The following is a 25,465-nucleotide window of genomic DNA, read 5'->3' as shown; positions in this document are numbered from 1 at the left end:
ACCACACCAACACCAGAAAACTTGTATCTGTCAAAACGACACAATTTCATGGGGGGGGGGGGGGGGGGGGTGAGGGGAGGAATGTGTATTTCCCATTGCGGCACTCCCAGGGATATCCCACGGGTGTCGTGATAAAACTGGAGAAATGTTAATTTTCATTATTTAAATAAAAAAGTAAACAAATGTTGGGGGTTTTTTTTCCTCCCCCAAGAGTAGGTGGGGGTTGGGAGGGGGGTGGGGGTGGTGCGGGAGGGGGGTGGGGGTGGTGCGGGAGGAAGGTGGGTGAAGACAGTTCTTGCATGTGAAACACACAACATAAACCACACACTCCTTGACGAGCTCCACAGACATGACACTCCGCTACCTAAAGGCCCTGGCAATATCCCTTTACCTTTCTATCTCAAGTACTTCCAGGTACCTATCAAATTCCAATTTAAACTTATCTACTGTTTCTGCTACTCAGCCCTGGTGTTGGGCTAGCGGCTAGGGTGCCAGCTTAGGATCCAAGGATCCTGGGTTCGAATCCCGGTCGATCGCTGAATTAACGCCAGGGGGGTTGACTCAGCCTGTCATCCTTCCGAGGTCGGCAAATTGAGTACCAGTACACTGCTAATTCCCTGTTTATCGTAAAAAGGTGACAAACAGGGTTGGCGGCAGGAAGGGCATCCGGCCGTAAAACATTGCTTCAAAAAGGGGACCAAAAAACAACAACAACCACGGTCCCCGAAAAGGCCAACCCCCGCTTTGCGGGGAAAAATGGCCTCTAAACGGTGGTTTTTTTTTTTACTGTTTCTGCTACTACTACCTTTCCAAAGACACCATCCTTTCCAGAGACACCATTCTCCTGTCTGCGAACCCTGGCCAAATCACCTGAATTCATACCCGCCGTACAAAACAACATCAAGCTCACCCTGTTCAATACCCGGTCCCTCAACAACAAATGCCTCATCCTGAACGACTACATCCTGAAAAATAAACTGGACTTTCTCTGTCTCACTGAGACCTGGCAACAACCTCTGGACTACTTCGCACTCAACCTCACCACACCCAATGGATATTCTTACATCAATAAACCACGCTCGGAGGGCCGAGGTGGTGGAATTGCCGTTATTCACCGACAAGACATCAGGACCAGCCTCATCTCCATCGCATCTGCTCCATCATTTGAACACCTGGCTTTTAAACTCTCTGGTCACACACAGTCAGTCATGGCTGTTGTCTACCGCCCTCCCAAACCACACCCATCATTCCTGTCTGACTTCTCCTACTTTCTGACCCAGCTATGTTCCCTCTCCCCCTCAATCCTCCTTGGTGATTTCAATATCCACATGGACTCCACTGACTCCACGATAACCACTGACTTCACTGATTTACTCACCTGCTTTAACCTCACTCAACATGTCAACTTTCCTACCCATAACCGTGGTCACATTTTGGACCTTGTCTGCTCTACTGGACTAATTTTGCACCATCTCTCTGGCTCCGACCTCACTCTCTCTGACCACCTAGCCATCACTCTGACCATCAACATCCCCACCCCAGCACCAAGGCATTATCGCACTATCAACTTCCGTAAGCTAAACGCTCTTTCACCTACCTCATCAGCCACCCTCTCTGAAAAAATGTCCACTTCTCCCTTCGTTGATCTCCACACCCCTTCTGACCTCACTGACTACTACAACCACACTCTCTCCTCCTGCCTTGACCAACTTGTGCCTATAAAAACCAAAACAGTTTCTTTCACCCATTCTGCTCCCTGATTTACCCCTGAACTCCGCCTGATGAAAACTCGTGCTCGCCAACTTGAAAGACTCCGCAATAAAACAGGTCTCACAGTTCACTCCCAGGCCTACAAGGACCACCTACAACACTATAAAGATGCCCTCTCCCATGCCCGCTCCGCCTACTACTCTCAAATTATCCACTCTGGCTCCGGAAACCCAAAAGCACTCTTCTCTACAATAAACAAACTCCTCAGCCCCCTGAACACAACCACCCAGTCATTCACAATAGACAACTGCATCTCCTTCCTTTCATTCTTCCAACGCAAAATTGAAAACATCTACAACAGCTTGACCACCGCCGCACCCGCTCCCCCTCAAACCACCTGCCCCCCCTTATCCTGCCATCCCCTGTCTCAATTCTCCCCAGTCTCCCCTACTGACCTCTCTGAACTCCTCATAGGAATGAAAACTGCCACCTGCACTCTTGACCCCATCCCCTCCAGCTTTGTCAAGGCCTCCCTTCCTGCTCTCTCTCCACTTATCATTGCAGCAATAAACTCCTCCCTGTCTACAAGCATCGTCCCACCGTCCCTCAAAATTGCTGCTGTTACCCCCATTCTGAAAAAAACCTGGACTAAACCCTGACACCCGAAATAACTTCAGACCCATCTCCAACCTACCCTTTCTGTCAAAAGTTTTGGAACGCGCTGTAGCCACTCAACTCAAACATCACCTCTCTGCCAATAACCTGTATGAAACATTCCAATCCGGATTCCGCTCCAACCACAGTACTGAAACTGCTCTCCTCAAAATCACCAACGACCTTCTCCTCTCCTCTGACGCTGGCAACCTCAACATTCTCATCCTCCTCGACCTCAGCGCCGCCTTTGACACCATCGATCACACCATCCTCCTCACCCGACTTGAAACCACCTTTAACATTACCGGCACTGCCCTCTCTTGGATTAAATCATACCTCTCTGACAGACGCCAGTTCATCTCCATCAATAACTGCAAATCCCCCACTGCTCCCCTCCCCCAAGGTGTCCCCCAAGGTTCAGTTCTTGGCCCCCTCCTCTTCATCCTTTACCTGTCCCCCCTCGGTCACTTAATCCGCCGTCATGGTCTCCAATTCCACTGCTTCGCCGATGACATCCAGCTTTTCATCTCCACCAAGTCCATCTCCACCGTCACCCACTCTATCCTGACAAACTGCATCACTGAAATAAAATCCTGGCTTCAAATCAACTTCCTCAAACTTAACTGTGATAAATCTGAAATAATCATCATTGGCCCAAAAACGCTCATAAAATCCACCCATAACTTTGCCCTCAACATCGATGGTATCCCAGTATCCACCTCCCCTCACATCCGGAATCTTGGCATCATCTTTGACCAAACCCTCTCCTTCGACAAATACACTAAACAGATCACAAAGACAGCCTTCTTTCACCTGAAAAACATCGCCCGTCTCCGTCCATCCCTCTCCTCCGTGGCTGCAGAAACCCTCATCCACGCCTTCATCACTTCCCGTCTGGACTACTGCAATAGCCTCCTTTATGGTTCACCCTCAACAATCACCAATAAACTCCAATACATTCAGAACTCCGCTGCCCGTCTACTCACCCATTCCCGGACCCGTGACCACATCACCCCCGTCCTTTACAAGCTTCACTGGCTCCCCATCTCCCAGAGAATCCAGTACAAAATCCTCCTCTTGACCTACAAAGCCCTCCATAACCTGGCCCCATCCTACCTGGCTGACCTCCTCTCCAGACACACTCCCACCCGCAACCTCCGTTCTGCTGGTACCAACCTCCTGACCCCCCCCCCCCCCCCCCATCCGGACCAAATTTAGGTCCTGGGGGGACAGGGCCTTCTCCATCGCTGCTCCCACCCTCTGGAACTCACTACCTCACACCATCAGAGACTCCTCCTCACTCACCACATTCAAAACATCACTCAAGACCCACCTGTTCAACACTGCATTCAACATTTAACCCACAGCATCTAACCCCTGACTATCTCCTCTCCTTCTCCCTCCTTTGTGCTTTGAATATTTCCCTATTGATTCTTCTTTTTTTGCAATTGTTTTAATGTTTTGCTATGCATTATGTTTTGCACTCTGTCAAAGCGTCTTTGGGCTCCCTGAAAAGCGCTATATAAAATAAATGCATTATTAGCGCTGAGGAAGCGCCTCTAGCGAATGACTTCCAGCCAGTGTAACGCGAATTCCTGTCACAGGAATTCTGAGATCATATAAGTGTGACGTGGCAGTTCCTGATTGGTTCGTGTTGGGGAACCCCTTCTCGCTGCCGACGTGACGTAAATTCGCGCACGCGCACTGGTGAAGCGCGAGATTCGGCCCAAGGTTCTGTTCCTGCTCGCCATGAAGTTGGTCAACATGTGCTTCTGCCGGCCTGCGCTAACTACGTCTACGGCCTCAGCGCAATCCAAGAGGATTCACTTGTTATTATTATTATTATTCCAGAGCTGGCTGCTTTTAATTAGTTTGTAATAATTTAAAAAAAAAAAATTTTTTTTTGTATACTGAATCGAGGCTCGTGAAAGAGTTTGGGAAGTTTGCTACTTCCCAATCCTCCAGTACCTGTCCTGACTCCAGTGAGTCATTTAAGATATCTGTTAACATATTGCTTACCTACTCAGCCACTTCCCTCAATGCTCTCGTGTGCATAATATCTTCCCTTGAGCTTTATCTACTCTTAGATTTCCAAGCTGTTCCTTCACTTCCTCCACTCCGACCTGGATATTCTGTAAAAGCCCTTCCTCGCCTCCTTCATAGATACGCTCAGCTATTAGCAATTCTCCTGACTGTTCTTGCATAAATGTTGGAGCAGAATACCTGTTTAATAAGCCTGCCATCTCGCTTTCCTCTCTAACCACTCTTCCTGTGCGATTTCTCAATGGGCCCACAATTGTCCTAACTTGTTTTTTACCTCTTATATACTTAACGAATGCCTTGCTATTAGTATTATGCTTAATATCCTTAACCATGTCCTTCTTATACTTTATTTTGGTTTGCCGAGTTATTTTGCTTACTTGCCTCTTTCCTCTGCTTACTACACCACTGATATAAATCCGATACTGATATAAATCTAACTCCAGTCATGTTATTTTATACCAAATAAATGCCTTCTGCTTATCATTAATAGCATTCCGTATCTCACTACTCAACCACCCTGGCCTCTTCCTTATCTCATTACTCAACCACCCTGGCCTCTTCCTTATCTCATTACTCAACCACCCTGGCCTCTTCCTTATCTCATTACTCAACCACCCTGGCCTCTTCCTTATCTCACTACTCAACCACCCTGGCCTCTTCCTTATCTCATTACTCAACCACCCTGGCCCCTTCCTTATCTCGTTACTCAACCACCCTGGCCTCTTCCTTATCTCACTACTCAACCACCCTGGCCTCTTCCTTATCTCATTACTCAACCACCCTGGCCTCTTCCTTATCTCACTACTCAACCACCCTGGCCTCTTCCTTATCTCATTACTCAACCACCCTGGCCCCTTCCTTATCTCGTTACTCAACCACCCTGGCCTCTTCCTTATCTCACTACTCAACCACCCTAGCCTCTTCCTTATCTCACTACTCAACCACCCTAGCCTTTTCCTTATCTCATTACTCAACCACCCTGGCCTCTTCCTTATCTCATTACTCAACCACCCTGGCCTCTTCCTTATCTCATTGCTCAACCACTCTGGCCTCTTCCTTATCTCATTACCCAACCACCCTAGCCTCTTCCTTACCATATCTCATTACTGAACCACCCTGACCTCTTCCTTATCTCATTACTCAACCACCCTGACCTCTTCCTTATCTCATTACTCAACCACCCTGACCCCTCTTCCTTATCTCATTACTCAACCACCCTGGCCCCTTCCTTATCTCATTACCCAACCACCCTAGCCTCTTCCTTACCATATCTCATTACTGAACCACCCTGACCTCTTCCTTATCTCATTACTCAACCACCCTGACCTCTTCCTTATCTCATTACTCAACCACCCTGACCTCTTCCTTATCTCATTACTCAACCACCCTGGCCTCTTCCTTATCTCATTACTCAACCACCCTGGCCTCTTCCTTACCATATCTCATTACACATCCACCATACCCTCTTCCTTATCTCTTCCTTATCCTCATTGGAATGTACTTACTGTGTACTCTACACATTTTCCTTGAATATTTCCCATTTCTCTGATGCTGACTGCCCTCTTGTTGGCCTCTCTCATTCTCCATCACCCACCTCTTTTCTCATGCCCTCAAGGTTTGCCTTCCTGAAATTGAAGCCTGAACTCTTAACTGAACAGAAACCTTGCATACACTGTTATGGTCACTTTATGCTAAATGCTCCCCTACCTCCATCGCCTCCACCATATTGGGATCGTTACTTAAAAGGTCTAACACTGCACTCCACTTTGTGAGCTTATCTACAAACTGGGTTAGAAAGCAATCCTGGACTAGATCTTGGAAATCCTCATATTCTCTGCCCCTTTCCCTGTTCCTGGACCCAACCTATCCCTAGCAAGTCAAAATCCCCCATAATCAGTACTCTTCCTTTACCGCATACCCTTCTGAATTTTCATGTACTACTCCTTCCTCCTCTTCCTTCAGCACCAGGAGCCCTATAAAAGCATCCTACCAGTATCTTACTGTTTTATAATCTCTAATCTCTACCCATACAGAATCCTCTACATTAATTATCTCCTTAAAGTCACCCCTTTCTCTCGATGCAATGCTGGCTTTTACCCAGATTGCTTCACCTTCTTCTATTTTCTCCTTCCCAACACACCGATGCACCTTGTAGCCTTCTAATCCTGTCCTCCAGTTAATCTCATGAAACCATGTCTTGCTTACTGCAACTATATTGTTACGGGTTTGCAGGTCACAAGTGGCCTCTCGGACCTGCTTCCCGACCTTTGATCCTGAAGCCAATGAGCCACAGATACCTCCACGGAATGACGGCTTGCTAAGCGGCCACGGACACCATCTTAGGCAATTATTTAGGTAGGGTTCTTGCATCCAATTCCACATTGCCTTCCCAGCAAATTAATCCCCCCAGATAAGAAACCATGATCTCGACGCCACACTCCTATTTCAGTTAAGTACGGCCGAGCGGAACTACATACGAGACGTCTGCCAGTATGACGGTTGCGAAACTGTGGGGCAAAATTCCCAACCACTGTTTACACACTAGTGACTAACCAATCGAGAAAGAGATACTCAGGCCGGTTGGAAATGAATGGTCATGTTAACAAAAGGCACGTATTCACAAGCAATGCAATGTCGCAAAAGAAAGTATTACCCTTCTACACACAAGCCCCTTCAACAATCACCTTACCATGAAACTACAGACATAAGCACCTCATTCACTCTGGGAAATTAGACCAGCAACAGTTATAGACAGAGAGACACAGGAGGCGGGACTCATTGTCGACCCCTCGCTCACCCGACGTAAGCCTTTTGGCTTATGGTCGTCTCAACATGAAAAGGGGAGGAGGGAAGAAAGATTCTGTCATGTGCTGTGTGGGGAGAAATGTGGTGAATGCTTTGTAATGCGTCGGAGAAAATGTGAATGCGAATCACTAACCCAGCAGTGAGTCGAGGGTGGGCATTTGTCGATTGCTCTTGTGCGTTCCAAGACAACGATTAGAATTAGGAAAAGCAAGAGAAAGATCGTGTAAGTCATTGTGCTATTGCCAGCACGTACAGGGAAAGAGTTTCGCGGCTCGTTCGCACACTTACTCCACGGCTGGCTTGAACGCTCCCAACAGAGCCCGTCTGTGCATCGGCTCACATTCACTTGGCTCATTCTGGACTGCTTCTGGCTCTCCGGTTCCCTGGACATACCCGTCTTCGAGTTCTGGGCTACCCGGACTTATAAAGCCCTCAGCCAAAGCGTGACCTAAGAGCCAAACAGTATCCTAGTGTAGCTTGTTCACTGCGCTGCCTTCGCATTGGAGTGCTGCTGTTGTCAGGCCACGCTCATTGGCTGAGCTCCCAGCTCAGGGATGGCATTGGCTGCTCCGACGGGTGCTGGATGCTCCCCAGCACTACCAAGTGATGTTCCTTTGGTTTTGCTTTGTATTGTGGATTTGTAATGAAATATAGGTTTTAGTGTGTTGCAAAGTGTGTATGCATGCGCTGAAAAGAGGTGTGGGGACCGAGAGAGATTAAAAGTGATGGAGGGAAGAGATATGAAAGGAAATGAGAAGAGAGGCAATCTGGAGAAGATTTACAAAGGGAATTCGAACCTGCCACACAAACGCAACACATTTCCCTGTCCACTGATACGAGGGGAAAGGTAATCTATCTAAAAATGCCACTGATATATCTAAACTCCATGGTTCCTTTTTGTTGGATATAACTCCCAGGAGTCTTCCAAAACCACAACAATATCGTATTACTCACTATCTGCTTTGGCCTCAAGCTCTTCCATCTTACTATTTGAACTCCTGGCATTGGTGTTGAATAAGTTTAACTCTTCCCTTCCTGAAATTCTACTTTCTTCCCTGGTTTTATCATTCACAACTACAACGGCACTCGGTAGAGCGCATACATCCGCCAGGCTGAGCAATACATTTTGTATCCCACTGATAGGCTGGATCTGAATCAAGACCTGAACCAAAATTGAATCGGCTTGCTCTTGTTCTCTTACCAAATCATCCACCAAGTTTTGTCATAACTCACCCATAACTTTTTAACATATTGTGCTACATATAGTTTTTGGTCCTATCTCTCGATGGTGAAGAATCACTTATAAAATAAAAATTTCACATAACTTCCCAATCGCCCCCCACACTTACCCCTCCCCCACCCTTGACCTAAAAAGCCTAAATTCCGTCCTCAATTCTGACTGCAAACCTTGCTATCCAGATCTGGATTCAGATCTTCACTAAAATTGAATAGATTCGTCCTTGTCTCACATCCAACCTGTCCACCAAGTATCGTACAAATCTGTCCACAACTTTGAGATGTTGTGCTACATGTCCTTTTTGACCCCATCTCTCAATGGTAAAGAATCACTTTAAAATTCTAGTATCCAGATCTGGGTCTTCACTAAAGTCTAATCTTTTCGTCTTTGTCACACACTCAACCTCTCCATCAAATTTCTCTGAATCTGTCCACAAATCTTTGAGATATCCTGTTCACAGACAGACAAACAGACATGTGAAAACTTAACCTCCACCCGCCTTCAGTCAGAGATAATTACATCATCGGTTCTTTCCTTTATAGCTTCTCAATCGCTCCCCCTGCCCCCCACGCCTCCCTCCTTCCCACCCCACCCCGACCACTCCGTTGACCTAAAAAGCCTGAATTCCGTCCTCGGATCTGACTGCAGACCTTGCTGCTCCCTTTCTATTTAGCATACTGGAAACTCTCCCTTTGCCCCCAAAATCTCCTGACAAGGTGAAGTTTCTGTCAATCCTCGACTCTGATTCTGCAACTGGACCAGACGGCATCGGCCCACGTGTCCTAAAATCCTGCTCTGTCGCTCTTTCACACCCTCTCTCTGCTCTCCTCGCACTCTCTTTTGCTCAAGGTCATCTGCCATAAGCTTGGAAATTAGCCAACCTTACAAAAAATGAGCAAAAACAGATCCTTGCAACTACAGACCAATCAGCCTGCTCCCAATTATCAGCAAAGTCATGGCATCCATCATTGCTTCGGATATCAAATCCTTCCTCTTCTCCAATGGCTTGATCTCTGATCATCAATTTGGATTCAGATCAGGTCACTACTCTGGACATGCTGCTTCTGCTGTCTCAACAATGGATGGAGGTCCTCAATGTCAAACAGGAAATCAGAGCTGTCTCCCTTGACATATCACGTGCCTTTGATGCGGTCTGGCACCCCACTCTGCTCACCAAACTCTCCTCCTATGGTATACATGGAAATCTCCACACATGGCTTGCGGACTTCCTCTCTGGTCATAGTCAATGTGTGGCCCTGGATGGATTTCTCTCATCTCCCCTTCCTGTTCAGGCTTTAGTTCCCCAAGGCAGTGTTCTGGGCCCTGTGCTTTTTCTGGTCTTCATCAATGATCTCTCCGACTCTCTGGAAAATCCTCTCTATCTCTTTGCTGATGACTCCACTCTCTGCCGCTCCATACCTCATCCCTCAGATCAGTAGTCTGCAGCCTCCTCACTCTCTGTAGACCTGGACAAAATCACAGACTGGTCAAACAAGTGGAACATGTCTTTCAATCCTGAAAAATCTCACATCCTCACTATGTCTCTCCGAAAAGACCGTCAGGACAACCCTCCCATCTACTCTCTCAACAATCCTCTCCAAGAAGTTCTGTCACTCAAGCTCTTGGGTCTCACTATCTGCCATGATCTTTCCTGGGAAAACCACATTTCCAAGCTGGCCTCCAAAGCCAGTCGCCGACTGGGTATCCTCCATCGTGCGAAGTCCTTCCTTGGCACACCTGAGCTCCTCACCACGTACAAGGCTTTCATCCACAGCTCAATGGAATACTGCTCTCCCCTCTGGGCTGGTGCTCCTTCCTCACACCTAGCTCGGCTTCACGTTGTTGAAACCAAAGCTTTCAGAATCATTGGAATCTCACGTGATGAAGCTAACTCTGAGGGCCTTTCACTCACTCACCGCAGGCAGGTTGGTGGTCTTTCTGTTTTCTACCGACTCCTCTGTGGCCTAGCCCCTCCACCCCCAGCCCTGTCTGTGCTCTGTCCCCCAAATACTCTTGCAGGTCGTACAAGATCTGCCAGCAACCCTCTTCTGGTGAAACTGCCAAAATCAAGCCTCTGCTCACCTTCACTCTTTCATTCCTCTTTTCTCCCACCTCTGGAACAAACTTCCTCAGTCTCTTCAATCACACTCCTCCCTCCAGGTCTTTAAACAGCTGTTCACCACCATCTCTTATCTTCCCCCATTCAAAACCTTGATCTTTTCTACCCCCGTTAATTCACCCCAGATCCACATTTTTGAAATGAAAACTTCTTTCCTGGAAGTCCTCGCAGTGTCCATGTGCTTTTTTTTTATACCTCTCCCACGACGTTTTGCACACCGGGTCACTGAATTAAACCACCAATTATTTTTGAGGTCAAAAGGTTGTTCTATTGAGTGCCATTCTACTTTGTTCTCTTTTGCCAAGTGTCGCTGGATTCGTGATTTTTAATTGAGAATGTTGGAGGCAACACACTGCGTAGTCTCCCACTTGCTTTGAATATTTCTCCTTTTAGGTCTGATTAAAATCTGTTTTATTTGATGGATTCCATTCTCATGCTCTTTCCTTGTCTCACACCAGGATGTGCTGTCCATGCTGGGCGATGGACAGGCCCCTGCAAGCTATAGTGCCGAAGACTTTGGTGACATCACAATGTTCACGCCATTCACCGAATAAGTCTTTTATATCCCTTCACCCCTGTCCTCTTTCCCTTTTTCATTCTTTCCACACGTTTTACTTAGCTACCCATCTCTCATCATGTACATTCTTAAACATCGTTGTTTTAATTATTATTATTATTATTATTATTATTATTATTATTGTTTTTGTTGAGATAAACTGCTTCGATGTAAATGTGACAGTTGACCACTGATCCAACTCTGGTCGGAATCCTGAGCCCATGTACCCAACAGCTGATTGATGATAGCTGCTGGCATACCACTTCATTGGTGATGTAACCATATTTTAAATTTGGGTAGCTTGATGTTTTTAACCTGGTTCTTATTTGGGTTTCCCCTCTTCCCCATTCATCCCTACCTCTGTGCCGCCTGTGCCCGTCACCACTTGCTGCCTTGTCTGGTTGACGTGACGTGTCGGTGCATCACGTGCACTGTTCTAACGCGTGCGATTTTGTAAAGTAATAGTTGTACAGCAATAACGTGCCTTGTCTTTACTGTAGTTTTGTAGAATGAAAACGATTCATTTTTTGTATGTTCTCTTCTTCTTCTTTTTTTAAAGTTAGCCTATGCATCTCATCAGTGATTCTTTTTGATGATTATATTTGTAATATGATTTTACTGGTATATACCAATGCACTTGCCTTATTCCCTGTTGAGTTTCGCTCGATCTTGGGGTTCACCAAAAAAAAACCTTATTTCTTGTGTAGTTGGCATGGACTTACTGAAATCAAATCCTGCATTTTAATATTAATTTTCTGTAACGGCCACCAATAGCTCACCTTTCTTGTGGGGTCGGCTGGGGAAAGCTTGGCCCGAGTCTCGACGAAGCAGCTGGTCAGGCCTGACGTGTGACTTGCTCGGGCAGGAATTTGGAATTTGCCCATGGTGCCCACGATGGCCCACCTACTCTTTGCGGAGGACACCACGGGATCTTTAACGCCCGTCCGAGGGGTGGGCACACACGTCGATGAATCACCCTGCCTGTGGAGCATCAGGATGAGAGTTTGGCTGGGTGGGGGATCGAACCCAGGCTGGACAGCTTGGACCTCTGGGCCGTCCTGTCAGGCCGAATCCTCTATTTTAATACTTTGTTTTAAGAACGCAATTAGAATGCGTTGATTTCCACTCGTACGACTTGAACTAAGCGAATTCAAAAGCGACCGGGGAAGAATCTCGCAACTTTGAGCGACTTGTAACCAATTGTTTTGCGGAACATACCTCGTCCCATTATGATCTTTGCAACAATTGATCTCTCTTCATTGACTATACTCCATGGCCTTGCAATCTCCCCCCATCCTTGCTGTGTGAAGTTTTTATTCGCGTTTTTGAAAAGTGCCCGGATTTTTGTAGAACTGTGCCTTCTGCTGGAAATACAAACTCCTTTAAAGTGGTTCGTCTGTTGTTTTTGTGTTTCTTGGTTGTTTTTTTTGTCTTTCTCGTTCTGACATGTGAAACTTGGAAAACTGTTCTATTTCTCTCGTGGATATTTGCGGATAAACTCCTTCCCTTATCCCCAATCTATCCCGCATCATATGCTACCTCCTCCCTCCTTCAGTCCGTTTCTTCCCATTTCCCGCCCGCCCCTCGCTTCGTCCATCTCCTTTTTATCCCCCCCCCCCCCCTTCCTTCCTCCCCTCCTTCTTCGACTCCGACAATCCGCTTTCCCACGCCGTACGATCCGCCCACTTCATGGTCGCCGCTCGGTTCTCAGCACGGATCGACAGGACCAAGCAGTCCGTGAGGCGAACGGTTCTGAGACGGAGGGGCGAGGACTGGGGTTTCCGTCAAAAAAAAAGCGTCAATAGAAACGGGAACCGATTCCGGGCGAGACGCCGTGATTCGCTTACAAAAGCAGACGTCGCTCCATCAGCAGCGTTTGGGCTCCATCATTGGGGATGCAGCCAATGGAGACCGGGACGGAGCGTTAGGTTGTCCGCTTGCGTAATGCAGTGTTGTCGGTGCACTCGACGTGGACAAGATGGAAAAGACCGTCCGCTCGGGCCACACTGGCATTACAAATGATTTACCCGCCGACCTCCTCCCTCCCATGTCTGCTCTCTATCGCCAGCATCCTGGTGCCGCCGCTAAACAAGCAAGATCAATGTAAGTGGGGGCAATAGCGACAATCGGACTTTGATCGTTTGTCTTGTGCTGTCACCTTCACCATATTCCAAGACCCATGTTTTATTTATACTTGTTTTACGTAACAGCCCAGGTTATACGTCAGTCGGCAGATTACGTCACATCCAATGCAAATATTAGGTGTCATTGGTGTGACGTTGATCTCGTCCTATTGACTGCTTTTCTTGTGCTTCCTTATCCTGTTTGCATTCTTCCACTCTTCTACTCCCTCTCCTCTACTCACCATCACTCCTACACTCCCGCTCCTCAACTCTCTCTCATCTACTCTTTCTCCTTCAGTCTCTCTCCTCTACTCTACTCTACTCTACTCTACCTCCTCCACTCGCCTACCTCCACTCGCCCACCTCCATTCCCTCTCCTCCACGCTACCTCTACTCCACCCTACCTCTCCTACACTCTACCTCTCCTCCACCCTCCCTTTATTCATTTTCACGACTCTACCTCTCCTCCACTCTACCTCTCCTCCACTCTACCTCTCCTCCACTCACTCTCCTCCACTATCTCTCCATTCTCTCTCCTCCACTCTACCTCTCCTTCACTCTACCTCTCCTCCATGCTACCTCTCCTCCACGCTACCTCTCCTCCACTCTACCTCTCCTCCACTCTACCGCTTCTCCACTCACTCTCGTCCACTATCTCTCCACTCCCTCTCCTCAACTCACTCTCCTCAACTCTCTCGCCTCCACTCTCTCTCATCCACTCTCCCTCTCCTCCACTCTCTCTCCTTCACTCTCTCTCTCTCCTCTACTCTTCCGCTTCCACTCACCCACCTCCATTCCCTCTCCTCCACTCGACCTCTCCTCCACTGTACCTCTCCTCCACTCTATCACTCCTCCACTATCTCTCCACTTTCTCTCCTCTACTCCCTCTCCTTTACTCTCTCTCCTTTACTCCCTCTCCTTTACTGCCTCTCCTTTACTCCCTCTCCTTTACTCCCTCTCCTTTACTCCCTTTCCTCCACTCCCCCTCCTCCACTCTATCTCTCCTCCACTCTACCGATCATCCACTCTACCGATCATCCACTCTACCGATCATCCACTCTACCGATCATCCACTCTACCGATCATCCACTCTACCGATCATCCACTCTACCGATCATCCACTCTACCTCTCCTCCACTCTATCTCTCCACTATCTCTCCACCCTCTCTCCTCTACTCCCGCTCCTTTACTCCCTCTCCTACACTCTAACTCTCTTCCACTCCCCCTCCTCCTCCACTCCCACTCCCACCTTCACTCACTCTCCCACCTCCACTCACTCTCCCACCTCCACTTGCCCTCCGCTACTCCTTCTCCTCCACTTTCTCTCCTCCACTCTCTCTCCTCCACTTTTTCCCCTCCACTTTCTCTCCTCCACTCCCTCTCCTCCACTCCCTCTCCTCCACTCCCTCTCCTCCACTCCCTCTCCTCCACACTCTCTCCTCCACTCTCTTTCCTCCACTCTCTTTCCTCCACTCTCTTTCCTCCACTTTCTCTCCTCCACTCCCTCTCTCCTCCACTCTCTCTCCTCCACTCTCTCTCCTCCACTCCCTCTCTCCTCCACTCTCTCTCGTCCACTCTCCCTCTCCTCTGCTCACCGTCTCCTCTGCTCATCCTCCTCCACTCCCACCCCTGCCATGGCCGCACCTCCTGACCCCCTCCTGCTCCATTCCTCTTCTCTTCCTTCCCCCACCCTTTTCTTGCCCCCACCCCTCCCCCATCATTCTTCCCACCAGTGCAACCCTTTCTTCCACATCAGATTCACTCCGAGATTTTCCATCTGTACAAAGACATCTCACCATGCATGTGCAAGAAACTTTGTTCTCACACAGGTGAATACAAGAGAGGAAGGAACCAATGCTGACTTGGTCCATACAAGACCAACGGTAACTTCACAATGGAACAAGACGGCACGACGAGGGAAAGTCCTTCTGTACGAGACCTCTTCTGGCTCATCTGTTGGCCCCCACTGCCGAGCAGCATAGTCTCAAAACTTGCCTTCTCACCAACACCACCGAGCTACCATCTGGTCGGGGATGAGACCGGGTCTCGGTGGACGCTTCAGCTCAACGACCACGCTGCCTGGCCACTGGCTCAAATGCATGCAGATGCCAGTGGATCCGCTACCGACCTCGCACCGCACCTGTCCATATCGACTTGCATCAATCCGAGCAACACCCTCACCGAAGTGTTCCCAACTCGGACCCGGCGAGGAAACCGAATTGCTTGCATGCTCGTCCGCACGCCGATGCCAAGCTCGAGGTACACCTTGCTCTTCTCGCACGGCAACGCCGTCGACCTGGGCCATATGCGTGGGTTTTACAGCGAGCTCGCCGTGCACCTCGCCTGCGACATTTTCTCCTACGACTACTCTGGTTACGGCGCCAGTGCGGGGAAGCCCAGCGAGCGTAACCTGTATGCGGACATTGATGCGGCCTTTCAAGCACTGCGAGTGCGGTAAATTGTTCGGCTGCATTATGTCTGCGTCTGTTATCTTCACCTTCACGTGTACACATTTTCTCAAGCACCTCTTTCCACTGCTGTGCACACCTGTCTCCACAGCTATGGTGTCTCCCCAGACCGTGTGGTACTTTACGGACAGAGCATCGGCACCGTCCCGACTGTGGATCTGGCTGCACGTTACGAGTGTGCCGCTGTGGTGCTGCACTCACCACTTGCCTCAGGCCTTCGGGTGCTCTTTCCTTCACTCGCCCGCACCTACTGCTTTGACCCTTTCCCAAGGTCCGTTCTTCCCTTTTGTTATTTATTCATATTGTCGCACCTTCGTTGCTTCTTCTTCACCATCAAGTCATGGCACGTTGATGCGAGCAGGGAAAATAAGCTGAAAGTGAGCTCTACAAGCTGGGTGCTGACCCGTTAATGCTACCACATATTGTGTAGTCTGCAGTACAATCAAAATGAGTTCCCTTTAAATATCAAGGGAGGTGCAAAGCGCCCCTACCTTAATATGGGACGGTTTCTCTGTATGCAACTTTAACGTGGGGACTGAAGATTCGTTTCTCGGCTTCTACTGGACGAAATCGGCTGCAAATTTCAGAAAAATACATTGTACGTCGAGGTAATATGTTCCAAATTTCAGCAACGTCCGTTTATGCATTCTTGAGTTTTATTTAGAAAACCCTCAAAATCACATTGGTGTCTGTCCGTCCGTCCACCCGAAATGGGTTGACGCTCATATCTCAAGGACTATACATGGAAACTAGCTGAAACTTGGAATTTCCATCGGCCAATACATCTAATTAATACCTTTTGAAACAAATTCCACCTACGTGCCATAGTTTTTTGCTTTAAAATTATTTATTTATATGTATATATATATAAAGGGGTGCCAATTTGATTCATACAGCTACATGAACAAGTAAATGTATTTTATTTGCCAGATGGAGGGCGCCCCTTTATATGAACTTTTCTAGAGCATTACTTGGTTCCTCCAAAGAACACAAGGGTAGTTCAGCATGCACACGAGATTTTTTTGAATGTCCATTATTTTCTGTCATCTAGCATTTTCCCCAAGCTAAAGAATGTCCCTTCTTTTCTATACTTTGCCACGTGGCACATTCCATACAAAGGGGTCGTTTCTATTCCCCTGGCATTTTTACCAATAATGTCCCTTCTTTTCTATACTTTGCCACATGGCAGATTCCATATAACGCGGTCTTTTCTATTCCCCTAGCATTTTTACCAATAATGGCCCTTCTTTTCTATACTTTGCCACATGGCAGATTCCATATAACGTGGTCTTTTCTATTCCCCTGGCATATTTACCAATAATGGCCCTTCTTTTCTATACTTTGCCACATGGCAGATTCCATATCAAGCGGTCTTTTCTATTCCCCTGGCATTTTTACCAATAATGGCCCTTCTTTTCTATACTTTGCCACATGGCAGATTCCATATAACGTGGTCTTTTCTATTCCCCTGGCATATTTACCAATAATGTTCCTTCTTTTCTATACTTTGCCACATGGCACATTCCATATAAAGGGGTCTTTTCTATTCCCCTGGCATTTTTACCAATAATGTCTCTTCTTTTCTATACTTTGCCACGTGGCACATTCCATATAAAGGGGTCTTTTCTATTCCTCGGGCATTTTTACCAATAATGGCCCTTCTTTTCTATACTTTGCCACGTGGCACATTCCATATAAAGCGGTCTTTTCTATTCCCCTGGCATTTTTACCGATAATGTCCCTTCTTTTCTATACTTTGCCACATGGCACATTCCATATAAAGGGGTCTTTTCTATTCCCCTGGCATTTTTACCAATAATGGCCCTTCTTTTCTATACTTTGGCACGTGGCACATTCCATATAAAGGGGTCTTTTCTATTCTCCTGGCATTTTTACCAATAATGGCCCTTCTTTTCTATACTTTGGCACGTGGCACATTCCATATCAAGCGGTCTTTTCTATTCTCCTGGCATTTTTACCAATAATGGCCCTTCTTTTCTATACTTTGGCACGTGGCACATTCCATATAAAGGGGTCTTTTCTATTCCCCTGGCATTTTTACCGATAATGTCCCTTCTTTTCTATACTTTGCCACATGGCACATTCCATATAAAGGGGTCTTTTCTATTCCCCTGGCATTTTTACCGATAATGTCCCTTCTTTTCTATACTTCGCCACATGGCAGATTCCATATAAAGGGGTCTTTTCTATTCCCCGGGCATTTTTACCGATAATGTCCCTTCTTTTCTGTACTTTGCCACATGGCAGATTCCATATAAAGGGGTCTTTTCTATTCCCCTGGCATTTTTACCAATAATGTTCCTTCTTTTCTATACTTTGGCATGTGGCAGATTCCATATAAAGGGGTCTTTTCTATTCCCCTGGCATTTTTACCAATAATGTTCCTTCTTTTCTATACTTTGGCACGTGGCAGATTCCATATAAAGGGGTCTTTTCTATTCCCCTGGCATTTTTACCAATAATGTACCTTCTTTTCTATACTTTGGCACGTGGCACATTCCAAATAAAGGGGTCGTTTCTATTCCCCTGGCATTTTTACCAATAATGTCCCTTTTCTATACTTTGCCACATGGCAGATTCCATATAAAGCGGTCTTTTCTATTCCCCAGGCATTTTTACCAATAATGGCCCTTCTTTTCTATACTTTGCCACATGGCAGATTCCATATAAAGGGGTCTTTTCTATTCCCCTGGCATTTTTACCAATAATGGCCCTTCTTTTCTATACTTTGGCACGTGGCACATTCCATATAAAGCGGTCTTTTCTATTCCCCTGGCATTTTTACCAATAATGTTCCTTCTTTTCTATACTTTTCCACATGGCACATTCCATATAAAGGGGTCTTTTCTATTCCCCTGGCATCTTTACCGATAATGTCCCTTCTTTTCTATACTTTGCCACTTGGCACATTCCATATAAAGCGGTCTTTTCTATTCCCCTGGCATTTTTACCAATAATGTTCCTTCTTTTCTATACTTTGCCACATGGCAGATTCCATATAAAGGGGTCTTTTCTATTCCCCTGGCATCTTTACCGATAATGTCCCTTCTTTTCTATACTTTGCCACATGGCAGATTCCATATAAAGGGGTCTTTTCTATTCCCCTGGCATCTTTACCGATAATGTCCCTTCTTTTCTATACTTTGCCACATGGCACAATCCATATAAAGCGGTCTTTTCTATTCCCCTGGCATTTTTACCAATAATGGCCCTTCTTTTCTATACTTTGCCACATGGCAGATTCCATATAAAGGGGTCTTTTCTATTCCCCTGGCATTTTTACCAATAATGGCCCTTCTTTTCTATACTTTGCCACATGGCACATGCCATATAAAGGGGTCTTTTCTATTCCCCTGGCATTTTTTACCAATAATGGCCCTTCTTTTCTATACTTTGGCACGTGGCACATTCCATATAAAGGGGTCTTTTCTATTCCCCTGGCATTTTTACCGATAATGTCCCTTCTTTTCTATACTTTTCCACATGGCACATTCCATATAAAGGGGTCTTTTCTATTCCCCTGGCATTTTTACCGATAATGTCCCTTCTTTTCTATACTTTGCCACATGGCACATTCCATATAAAGCGGTCTTTTGTATTCCACTGGCATTTTTGTCCCCCGTCGCACCGCGGAGCTAAAGGGGGACTATGGTTTTCCCCTCCGTCCGTGTGTCCGTCCGTCTGGGCGGGCGTGCGTGCGGGCATGCGTACGTGCGTGTGTGCGTAAGCGAAGGACCGCATTCGAATTTGGTGTGTGGGTGCCAACCCACGTCAAAATCCAAGATGGCCGCCGTCATTTATGTCTGGCGCCATGTAAGTCTGAACCTTGTGAGCGGAATATCTTGAAAAATAAGCGAATTGCCAACTTCTAATCTGGTGTGTGGGTGTGTCAAGGCATAAGGAATAACGCTATTGAAAATTGGGTCGCCACGTCAAAATCCAAGATGGCCGCCACCATATATATTTCTGAACCTTGTGAGCAAAATATCTTGAAAAATAAGCGAAGTACCAACTTATAATCTGGTGTGTGGGTGTATCTAGGCATAAGGAAGAACCCTATTGAAAATTGGGTCGCCACGTCAAAATCCAACATGGCCGCCACCATATATATGTCTGAACCTTGTGAGCGAAATATCTTGAAAAATAAGCGAAGTACCAACTTCTAATCTGGTGTGTGGGTGTATACGCGTGAGGGAGAACGCTATTGAAAATTGGGTCGCCACGTCAAAATCCAAGATGGCCGCCTTGCGTCTTCCACTTTGTCAACTTACATCACTTCAACGACGGGGGACCTAGGCGTAACGCTTCTTACCAATAATATCCCTTCTTTTCCACACTTTGCCACGTGGCACATTCCATATAAAGCGGTCTTTTCTATTCCCCTGGCATTTTTACCGATAATGTCCCTTCATTTCTATACTTTACCACATGGCACATCCCATATAACGCGGTCTTTTATATTCCTCTGGCATTTTTTTACCAATAATGGCCCTTCTTTTCTATACTATGCCACATGGCACATTCCAGATAAAGCGGTCTTTTCTATTCCCCTGGCATTTTTACCGATAATGTCCCTTCATTTCTATACTTTACCACATGACACATCCCATATAAAGCGGTCTTTTCTATTCCCCTGGAATTTTTACCAATAATGTCCCTTCTTTTCTATACTTTACCACATGGCACATCCCAGATAAAGCGGTCTTTTCTATTCCCCTGGCATTTTTACCAATAATGTCCCTTCTTTTCTATACTTTGCCACATGGCACATCCCATATAAAGGGGTCTTTTCTATTCCCCTGGCATTTTTACCAATAATGTCCCTTCATTTCTATACTTTGCCACATGGCACATCCCATATAAAGCGGTCTTTTCTATTCCCCTGGCATTTTTACCAATAATGTACCTTCTTTTCTATACTTTGCCACATGGCACATCCCATATAAAGCGGTCTTTTCTATTCCCCTGGCATTTTTACCAATAATGTACCTTCTTTTCTATACTTTGCCATGTGGCACATCCCATATAAAGCGGTCTTTTCTATTCCCCTGGCATTTTTACCAATAATGTCCCTTCATTTCTATACTTTGCCACATGGCACATCCCATATAAAGCGGTCTTTTCTATTCCCCTGGAATTTTTACCAATAATGTCCCTTCTTTTCTATACTTTGCCATGTGGCACATCCCATATAAAGCGGTCTTTTCTATTCCCCTGGCATTTTTACCAATAATGTCCCTTCATTTCTATACTTTGCCACATGGCACATCCCATATAAAGGGGTCTTTTCTATTCCCCTGGCATTTTTACCAATAATGTCCCTTCTTTTCTATACTTTGCCACATGGCACATTCCATATAAAGCGGTCTTTTCTATTCCCCTGGCATTTTTACCAATAATGTCCCTTCATTTCTATACTTTGCCACATGGCACATCCCATATAAAGGGGTCTTTTCTATTCCCCTGGCATTTTTACCAATAATGTCCCTTCTTTTCTATACTTTGCCACATGGCACATTCCATATAAAGCGGTCTTTTCTATTCCCCTGGCATTTTTACCAATAATGTCCCTTCTTTTCTATACTTTGCCATGTGGCACATCCCATATAAAGCGGTCTTTTCTATTCCCCTGGCATTTTTACCAATAATTGACTTGTTCCTACCCAACCTTCTTTTCCTCCCTACATGTTCAACCCATCTATTTCAGCATTGAGAAAATGGGGAAGGTGCTTTGCCCGGTGCTTGTCATCCATGGCACCGAAGACGACGTGGTCGATTTCTCTCATGCCGTCGCCATGTATCGTCGTTGCCGGCATGCTGTTCATCCTTTGTGGCTCGATGGCGCGGGACACAATGATATCGTTCTGCACGCGGCCTACCTCGACAGGCTGAAGCGTTTCCTCGCGCATGAAATTGCCCGGGACTAGTTGCTGGAACTCGACCTCCCTTTACAACTAACACCACCCCCGTCACCTCCCTCCCCGACCCCAACTGGCCGAGGTCTTTATAAACGAGATGTTATGATTTATGGAGAGCTCAGGGTGAGTCGATACGACTTGCAATGCTGCAAATGTGTTTCAAAGAATTTTTGTCTTTTTGCATATGGGAGATCTTTTTTCCTGTTCTTCCTCTTTTTCAAAGAGATTAAAACAGAATGCCTGGGGAAAACGTCTTTTCAAACCTCGCAGGCTCCAGCAGCTCTCGGATTTCATCTCCAAGGCGATCACTGATTGGGGAGGTTGTCATCACGAGGAAGAGCATACAGGTTACAGTTGAAGAAGCTTTTTAAAAAAGTGGTTGGGTGATTGAAGACGTTAAAGGAACCGTGGGAGAACATGCATATTGGCGGGAAGAAATAGAGGATGCTGGGGGTGAAAAGGTTTTGGGGGTTCAATCGACAGCAAAGGACATTGTTTTGAAATCCCAAATAAAGAAGGTTCTGGGATGGTCGTTTGTCAATAAAACTACTACCCCTAACGTCCATGATTCAAGAATGAACGAATCTCTTAATGCTTTGTATCATGATTCGTTCTCAAAAGATGTTCTAATTCAGATATTGTTTGCTCATCGTGATCCAAGCTTTTGAAACGAAGGAATTCATGACTTTGTCTAACATGTTGTTGAAAGAATGCGGCATAACCATCGGTTCAGTTGACTTGCCTCATCCATTGAACATTTGACAGAAATATCTCAATAAATTATCATCCTGTCTGCTTGACTCATACCCATGCCTGTTGTTCTCATGTCCCCTTGGGTTGCTTGGATCTGCTTCGACGAGCAATGGTCACGTGCCCATGATAACGCGGGTGTCCCACCTGCTATACCGCGTGTTGCCCCGACATCAGAGGAGCTATGGTGCCTTTCGAAATGAGTAGGCCATTGTGAGCAGGTGAAATTGCCAAAACCACAATTATCGACCGAACCAAGCAAACCCAGCGGCGAGTGGTCCAGGGTCGTCGGGTCTCGACTTCTGTGGGTGTTGTCCAAAATGGTGTGCGAAGTAACCGGATCTGTCGTAATAGATCACGTGTCGGGCTCGGAGTATCGATGGTTATCGGGGGACCCGGCGGTAGGCGAAGAGGGCAAGACCCTCGGGACGCACCATTATGCGACTCAGGTGTTGCTGCCTGGTAACGTTTGAGCACGATGCACTGTCCCCCTGGTCGATAGGGGACGCACTTTATTCGTCAAAAGCTGAGGCAACCAAACTACCTCAGAGTTCGAGCTGTGAATCTGCGCCCTTTAAATACCAAGAATCTCATGCTCTCACCTCTTCATGCTTTCACCTTCGTCGTTTGCTCTGCGCCGCCCCTGCCTTCCATCGGCGGTAGGGTTTGCACCTGTTATTAACTTATTTTACCCTTGCTCGCACGGCTGCACTGCAGCGATGGTTAAAAAAGTTCGCGCGGCGGGTGTTGGGAAAACACCGTGAAGAGGAAGAAGAGTGAGACGATATTATGGAAGAGGAAGAACGCCCGTGGCGCGTTGTAGCTCATCATGGCGTGATGCTGAGTCGTTGTGGTGGCGCTGAGTGAAACCGCGTGCTGCGGGAGAGTGGGGGAAGGTGTAGTTTTTGTTTCGACCTCGCTGATTGAAAGGGTAAGACGACGAGGTGGGAGGGGTGTGTGTGGAGGGAATAGGAGTGGCTCGATGGGTATCTATGGGTAGTAGCGCTATAGGCTGGGTGAGGTTCACCGGTAGTGGTGAACACCGAAGAGAGTGGCGGCTGACAGGGATTACCGTTAGACGAGCGGGCATTCGTGCTGACACTCGCTCATTGGCGAGTTGTTTCAGGAGCAGTGGTGTTCTGCAGTCGTGCATGGAAGCCAAGGTACAGTTACGTGGCCTGGCGACGCACGGTGTGGGAAACTGTCCCCAGTTTGCCGCATGGGGCGAGGTTCGAGGTCGTTCAGGTGGTGGAGCCACGTGAGCAGCCACCAGATGATGATGTGGTGGTGGTGGTGGTGGTGATGTGCGACCCGCTTGTACAGTGTATATATTGTTTTCCTCACTCGGGGACAGTGAAAATGCGCGGTGTGCGACGTTTACATGGTGCTGAGGTGATAAGAGGGAAGGAGAATTATTTCTTGAGTGAAGACCCCAAATCGGTCCCTTTTCTTTCCGAGTGGGTCCCCAACCCCTGTAGGTCTGAACTGTGCGGGTCCGACTGTCCTTTCGCCGGTTTCTAACCCGCCCTGCACGCTGCTTTACTTGCCTGCGTCACCTCCTGTAAAGCGTCCCTTGTGTATTCCCCCACCCCTCTCCTCCCAGGTCTGCACCCTCTCCTCCCTCTGGTGTGTGCTGTCTCCCTCCAATCCTCCTTGTGTGCGCCTCCTCCCCACTCTCCCTGCATCCCAACCTCCCTCCTTTCTGCTCTTCTCCCTCCTTCCCTGCTCTTTCTTACCTCCTTTCTGCTCTGTACTCACTCCCCCCCTTCCTCCTTTCCGCTCTGTACTCACCCCCCCCCCCTCCTTTCTCCTTTCTGCTCTGTTCCCCTCCTCCCCCCCCTCCCCCCCTCCTCCCCCTCCTCCTCCTCCTCCTCCTCCCCCTCCTCCCCCTCCTCCCCCTCCCCCTCCTCCTTTCCGCTCTGTACTCACCCCCTCCCCTTCCTCCTTTCTGCTCTGTCCTCACACCCTCCTCTCCTTTCTGCTCTGTCCTCACCCCCCCCCCCCCTTTCCTCCTTTCTGCTCTGTCCTCACCCTCCTCCCCCTTCCTCATTTCTGCCCTGTCCTCACCCCCCCCCCCTCCCCCCTCCCCCCTCCCCCCTCCCCCCTCCCCCCTCCTCCTTTCTGCTCTGGCCTCACCCCCTTCATCCTCTCTGCTCTGTCCTCATCTCTCTTCATCCTTTCTGCTCTGTACTCGCCCCACTCCCCTGCCTCCTTTCTGCTCTGTACTCACCTCCTCCCCTTTCCTCTTTTCTGCTCTGTAATCCTCCTCATTCCCAGTCTGTCCTCTCCCCTACCTTTCCTCCCTCTGGCTCTGTTCCCCTCCCCCCCCCCCCCCCCGCTCCCGCCTTCCGGCCCTGTTCCTCCCCCCCTCCCCTCCCACCTTCCGGTCCCGTTTACTCCCCTTCCCTCTTTCCGGCCCTGTGCCCCCCTCCTTCCGCCTTCCGGCCCTGTTTCCCCCCACCTCCCGCCTTCCGGCCCTGTTTCCCCCCACCTCCCGCCTTCCGGCCCTTTCCCCCAACCTCCCGCCTTCCGGCCCTTTCCCCCCAACCTCCCGCCTTCCGGCCCTGTTCCTCCTCCCCTCCCTTCTTCCGGCCCTGTTCCTCCTCCCCTCCCACCTTCCGGCCATGTTCACCCCCTCCCTCCTACGGCCATGTTCACCCCCTCCCTCCTTCCAGCCCTGTTCTCCCCCTCCCTCCTTCCGGCCCTGTTTACTCTCCCCCTCCCTCCTTCCAGCCCCGTTTACCCCCCCCCCTCCTTCCCGCCCTGTTTACCCCCCCCCCCCCCACCCTCCTTCCCGCCCTGTCTCCCTACCTCCTTACCGCTGTCTTCACCTACTGCTCTGTCCCGGCTCCCCATCCCCTCACCCACCCTCTTCATCCTCCCACCTTTCTCCCTTTGTTTGACCATGTACTGTGATCATCGGGACAAAGATTACATCCATAATGTTAGTTTTTGGTTATATATATATATATGTTAAATCGGACGCGGATGTAGCTTCATGACGTCGATCTTAATTTGACAAGCTTTCGACCAACAAAGGTCTTCTTCTTAGTCGTCCCCA

General features: G+C 47.9%; 3 protein-coding genes across 11 annotated transcripts in view; all 3 read left to right on the top strand.

Moving 5' to 3' along the window:
• LOC137433975 (aryl hydrocarbon receptor nuclear translocator 2) overlaps positions 1 to 12,514 on the top strand; it is a 103,943-nt gene extending 91,429 nt beyond the window's left edge. For all 6 annotated transcript variants that reach the window (XM_068126512.2, XM_068126513.2, XM_068126511.2 and 3 more), the window contains exon 20: positions 11,027 to 12,514. In XM_068126512.2, coding sequence (XP_067982613.1) covers positions 11,027 to 11,122 — 96 coding nt within the window. In that variant the 3' untranslated portion in view covers positions 11,123 to 12,514. The remainder of the gene's footprint in view (positions 1 to 11,026) is intronic.
• Positions 12,515 to 12,657: 143 nt separating this feature from the next.
• On the top strand, positions 12,658 to 22,460 carry LOC137433976 (alpha/beta hydrolase domain-containing protein 17B). 2 transcript variants are annotated; one of them, XM_068126518.2, is made up of 4 exons: positions 12,658 to 13,227; positions 15,077 to 15,701; positions 15,807 to 15,986; positions 21,444 to 22,460. In XM_068126518.2, exons 2-4 carry the CDS (start codon positions 15,142 to 15,144, stop codon positions 21,661 to 21,663), a joined length of 960 nt encoding a protein of 319 aa, XP_067982619.1. In that variant the 5' UTR covers positions 12,658 to 13,227; positions 15,077 to 15,141; the 3' UTR covers positions 21,664 to 22,460. The 2 variants fall into 2 exon arrangements, with proteins under 2 accessions (XP_067982619.1, XP_078641998.1); XM_078785872.1 differs by having other exon boundaries at positions 12,739 to 13,227; positions 15,824 to 15,986.
• A 718-nt stretch (positions 22,461 to 23,178) lies between these two features.
• LOC137433978 (cytoplasmic polyadenylation element-binding protein 1) overlaps positions 23,179 to 25,465 on the top strand; it is a 66,995-nt gene continuing 64,708 nt past the window's right edge. Inside the window, exon 1 of one of the 3 annotated variants that reach the window (XM_078785880.1) lies at positions 23,179 to 23,335. Coding sequence is in view for 1 of the 3 variants with exons in the window: in XM_078785879.1 (XP_078642005.1) it covers positions 23,397 to 23,567 (171 nt within the window). In the remaining 2 variants the exon portion in view is untranslated. Of the gene's footprint in view, positions 23,336 to 23,369; positions 23,568 to 25,465 lie in introns of those variants that run through there. The other 2 variants (XM_068126525.2, XM_078785879.1) reach the window with 2 other exon arrangements.

The sequence above is a fragment of the Myxine glutinosa genome, chromosome 10 (assembly GCF_964187855.1).
Source record: "Myxine glutinosa chromosome 10, kmMyxGlut1.1, whole genome shotgun sequence".
Classification (NCBI taxonomy): Eukaryota; Metazoa; Chordata; class Myxini; order Myxiniformes; family Myxinidae; genus Myxine; species Myxine glutinosa.
This window is presented reverse-complemented; position numbering and strand designations above follow the sequence as displayed.

Excerpts from the sequence above, each read along its gene's own strand:
- LOC137433976 (XM_068126518.2), top strand. The coding sequence starts at position 15,142 with ATGGAACAAGACGGCACGACGAGGGAAAGTCCTTCTGTACGAGACCTC. Across the intron at positions 15,702-15,806 it reads TTTCAAGCACTGCGAGTGCG|CTATGGTGTCTCCCCAGACC; the intron begins GTAAATTGTTCG and ends CTGTCTCCACAG. Across the intron at positions 15,987-21,443 it reads TGCTTTGACCCTTTCCCAAG|CATTGAGAAAATGGGGAAGG; the intron begins GTCCGTTCTTCC and ends CATCTATTTCAG.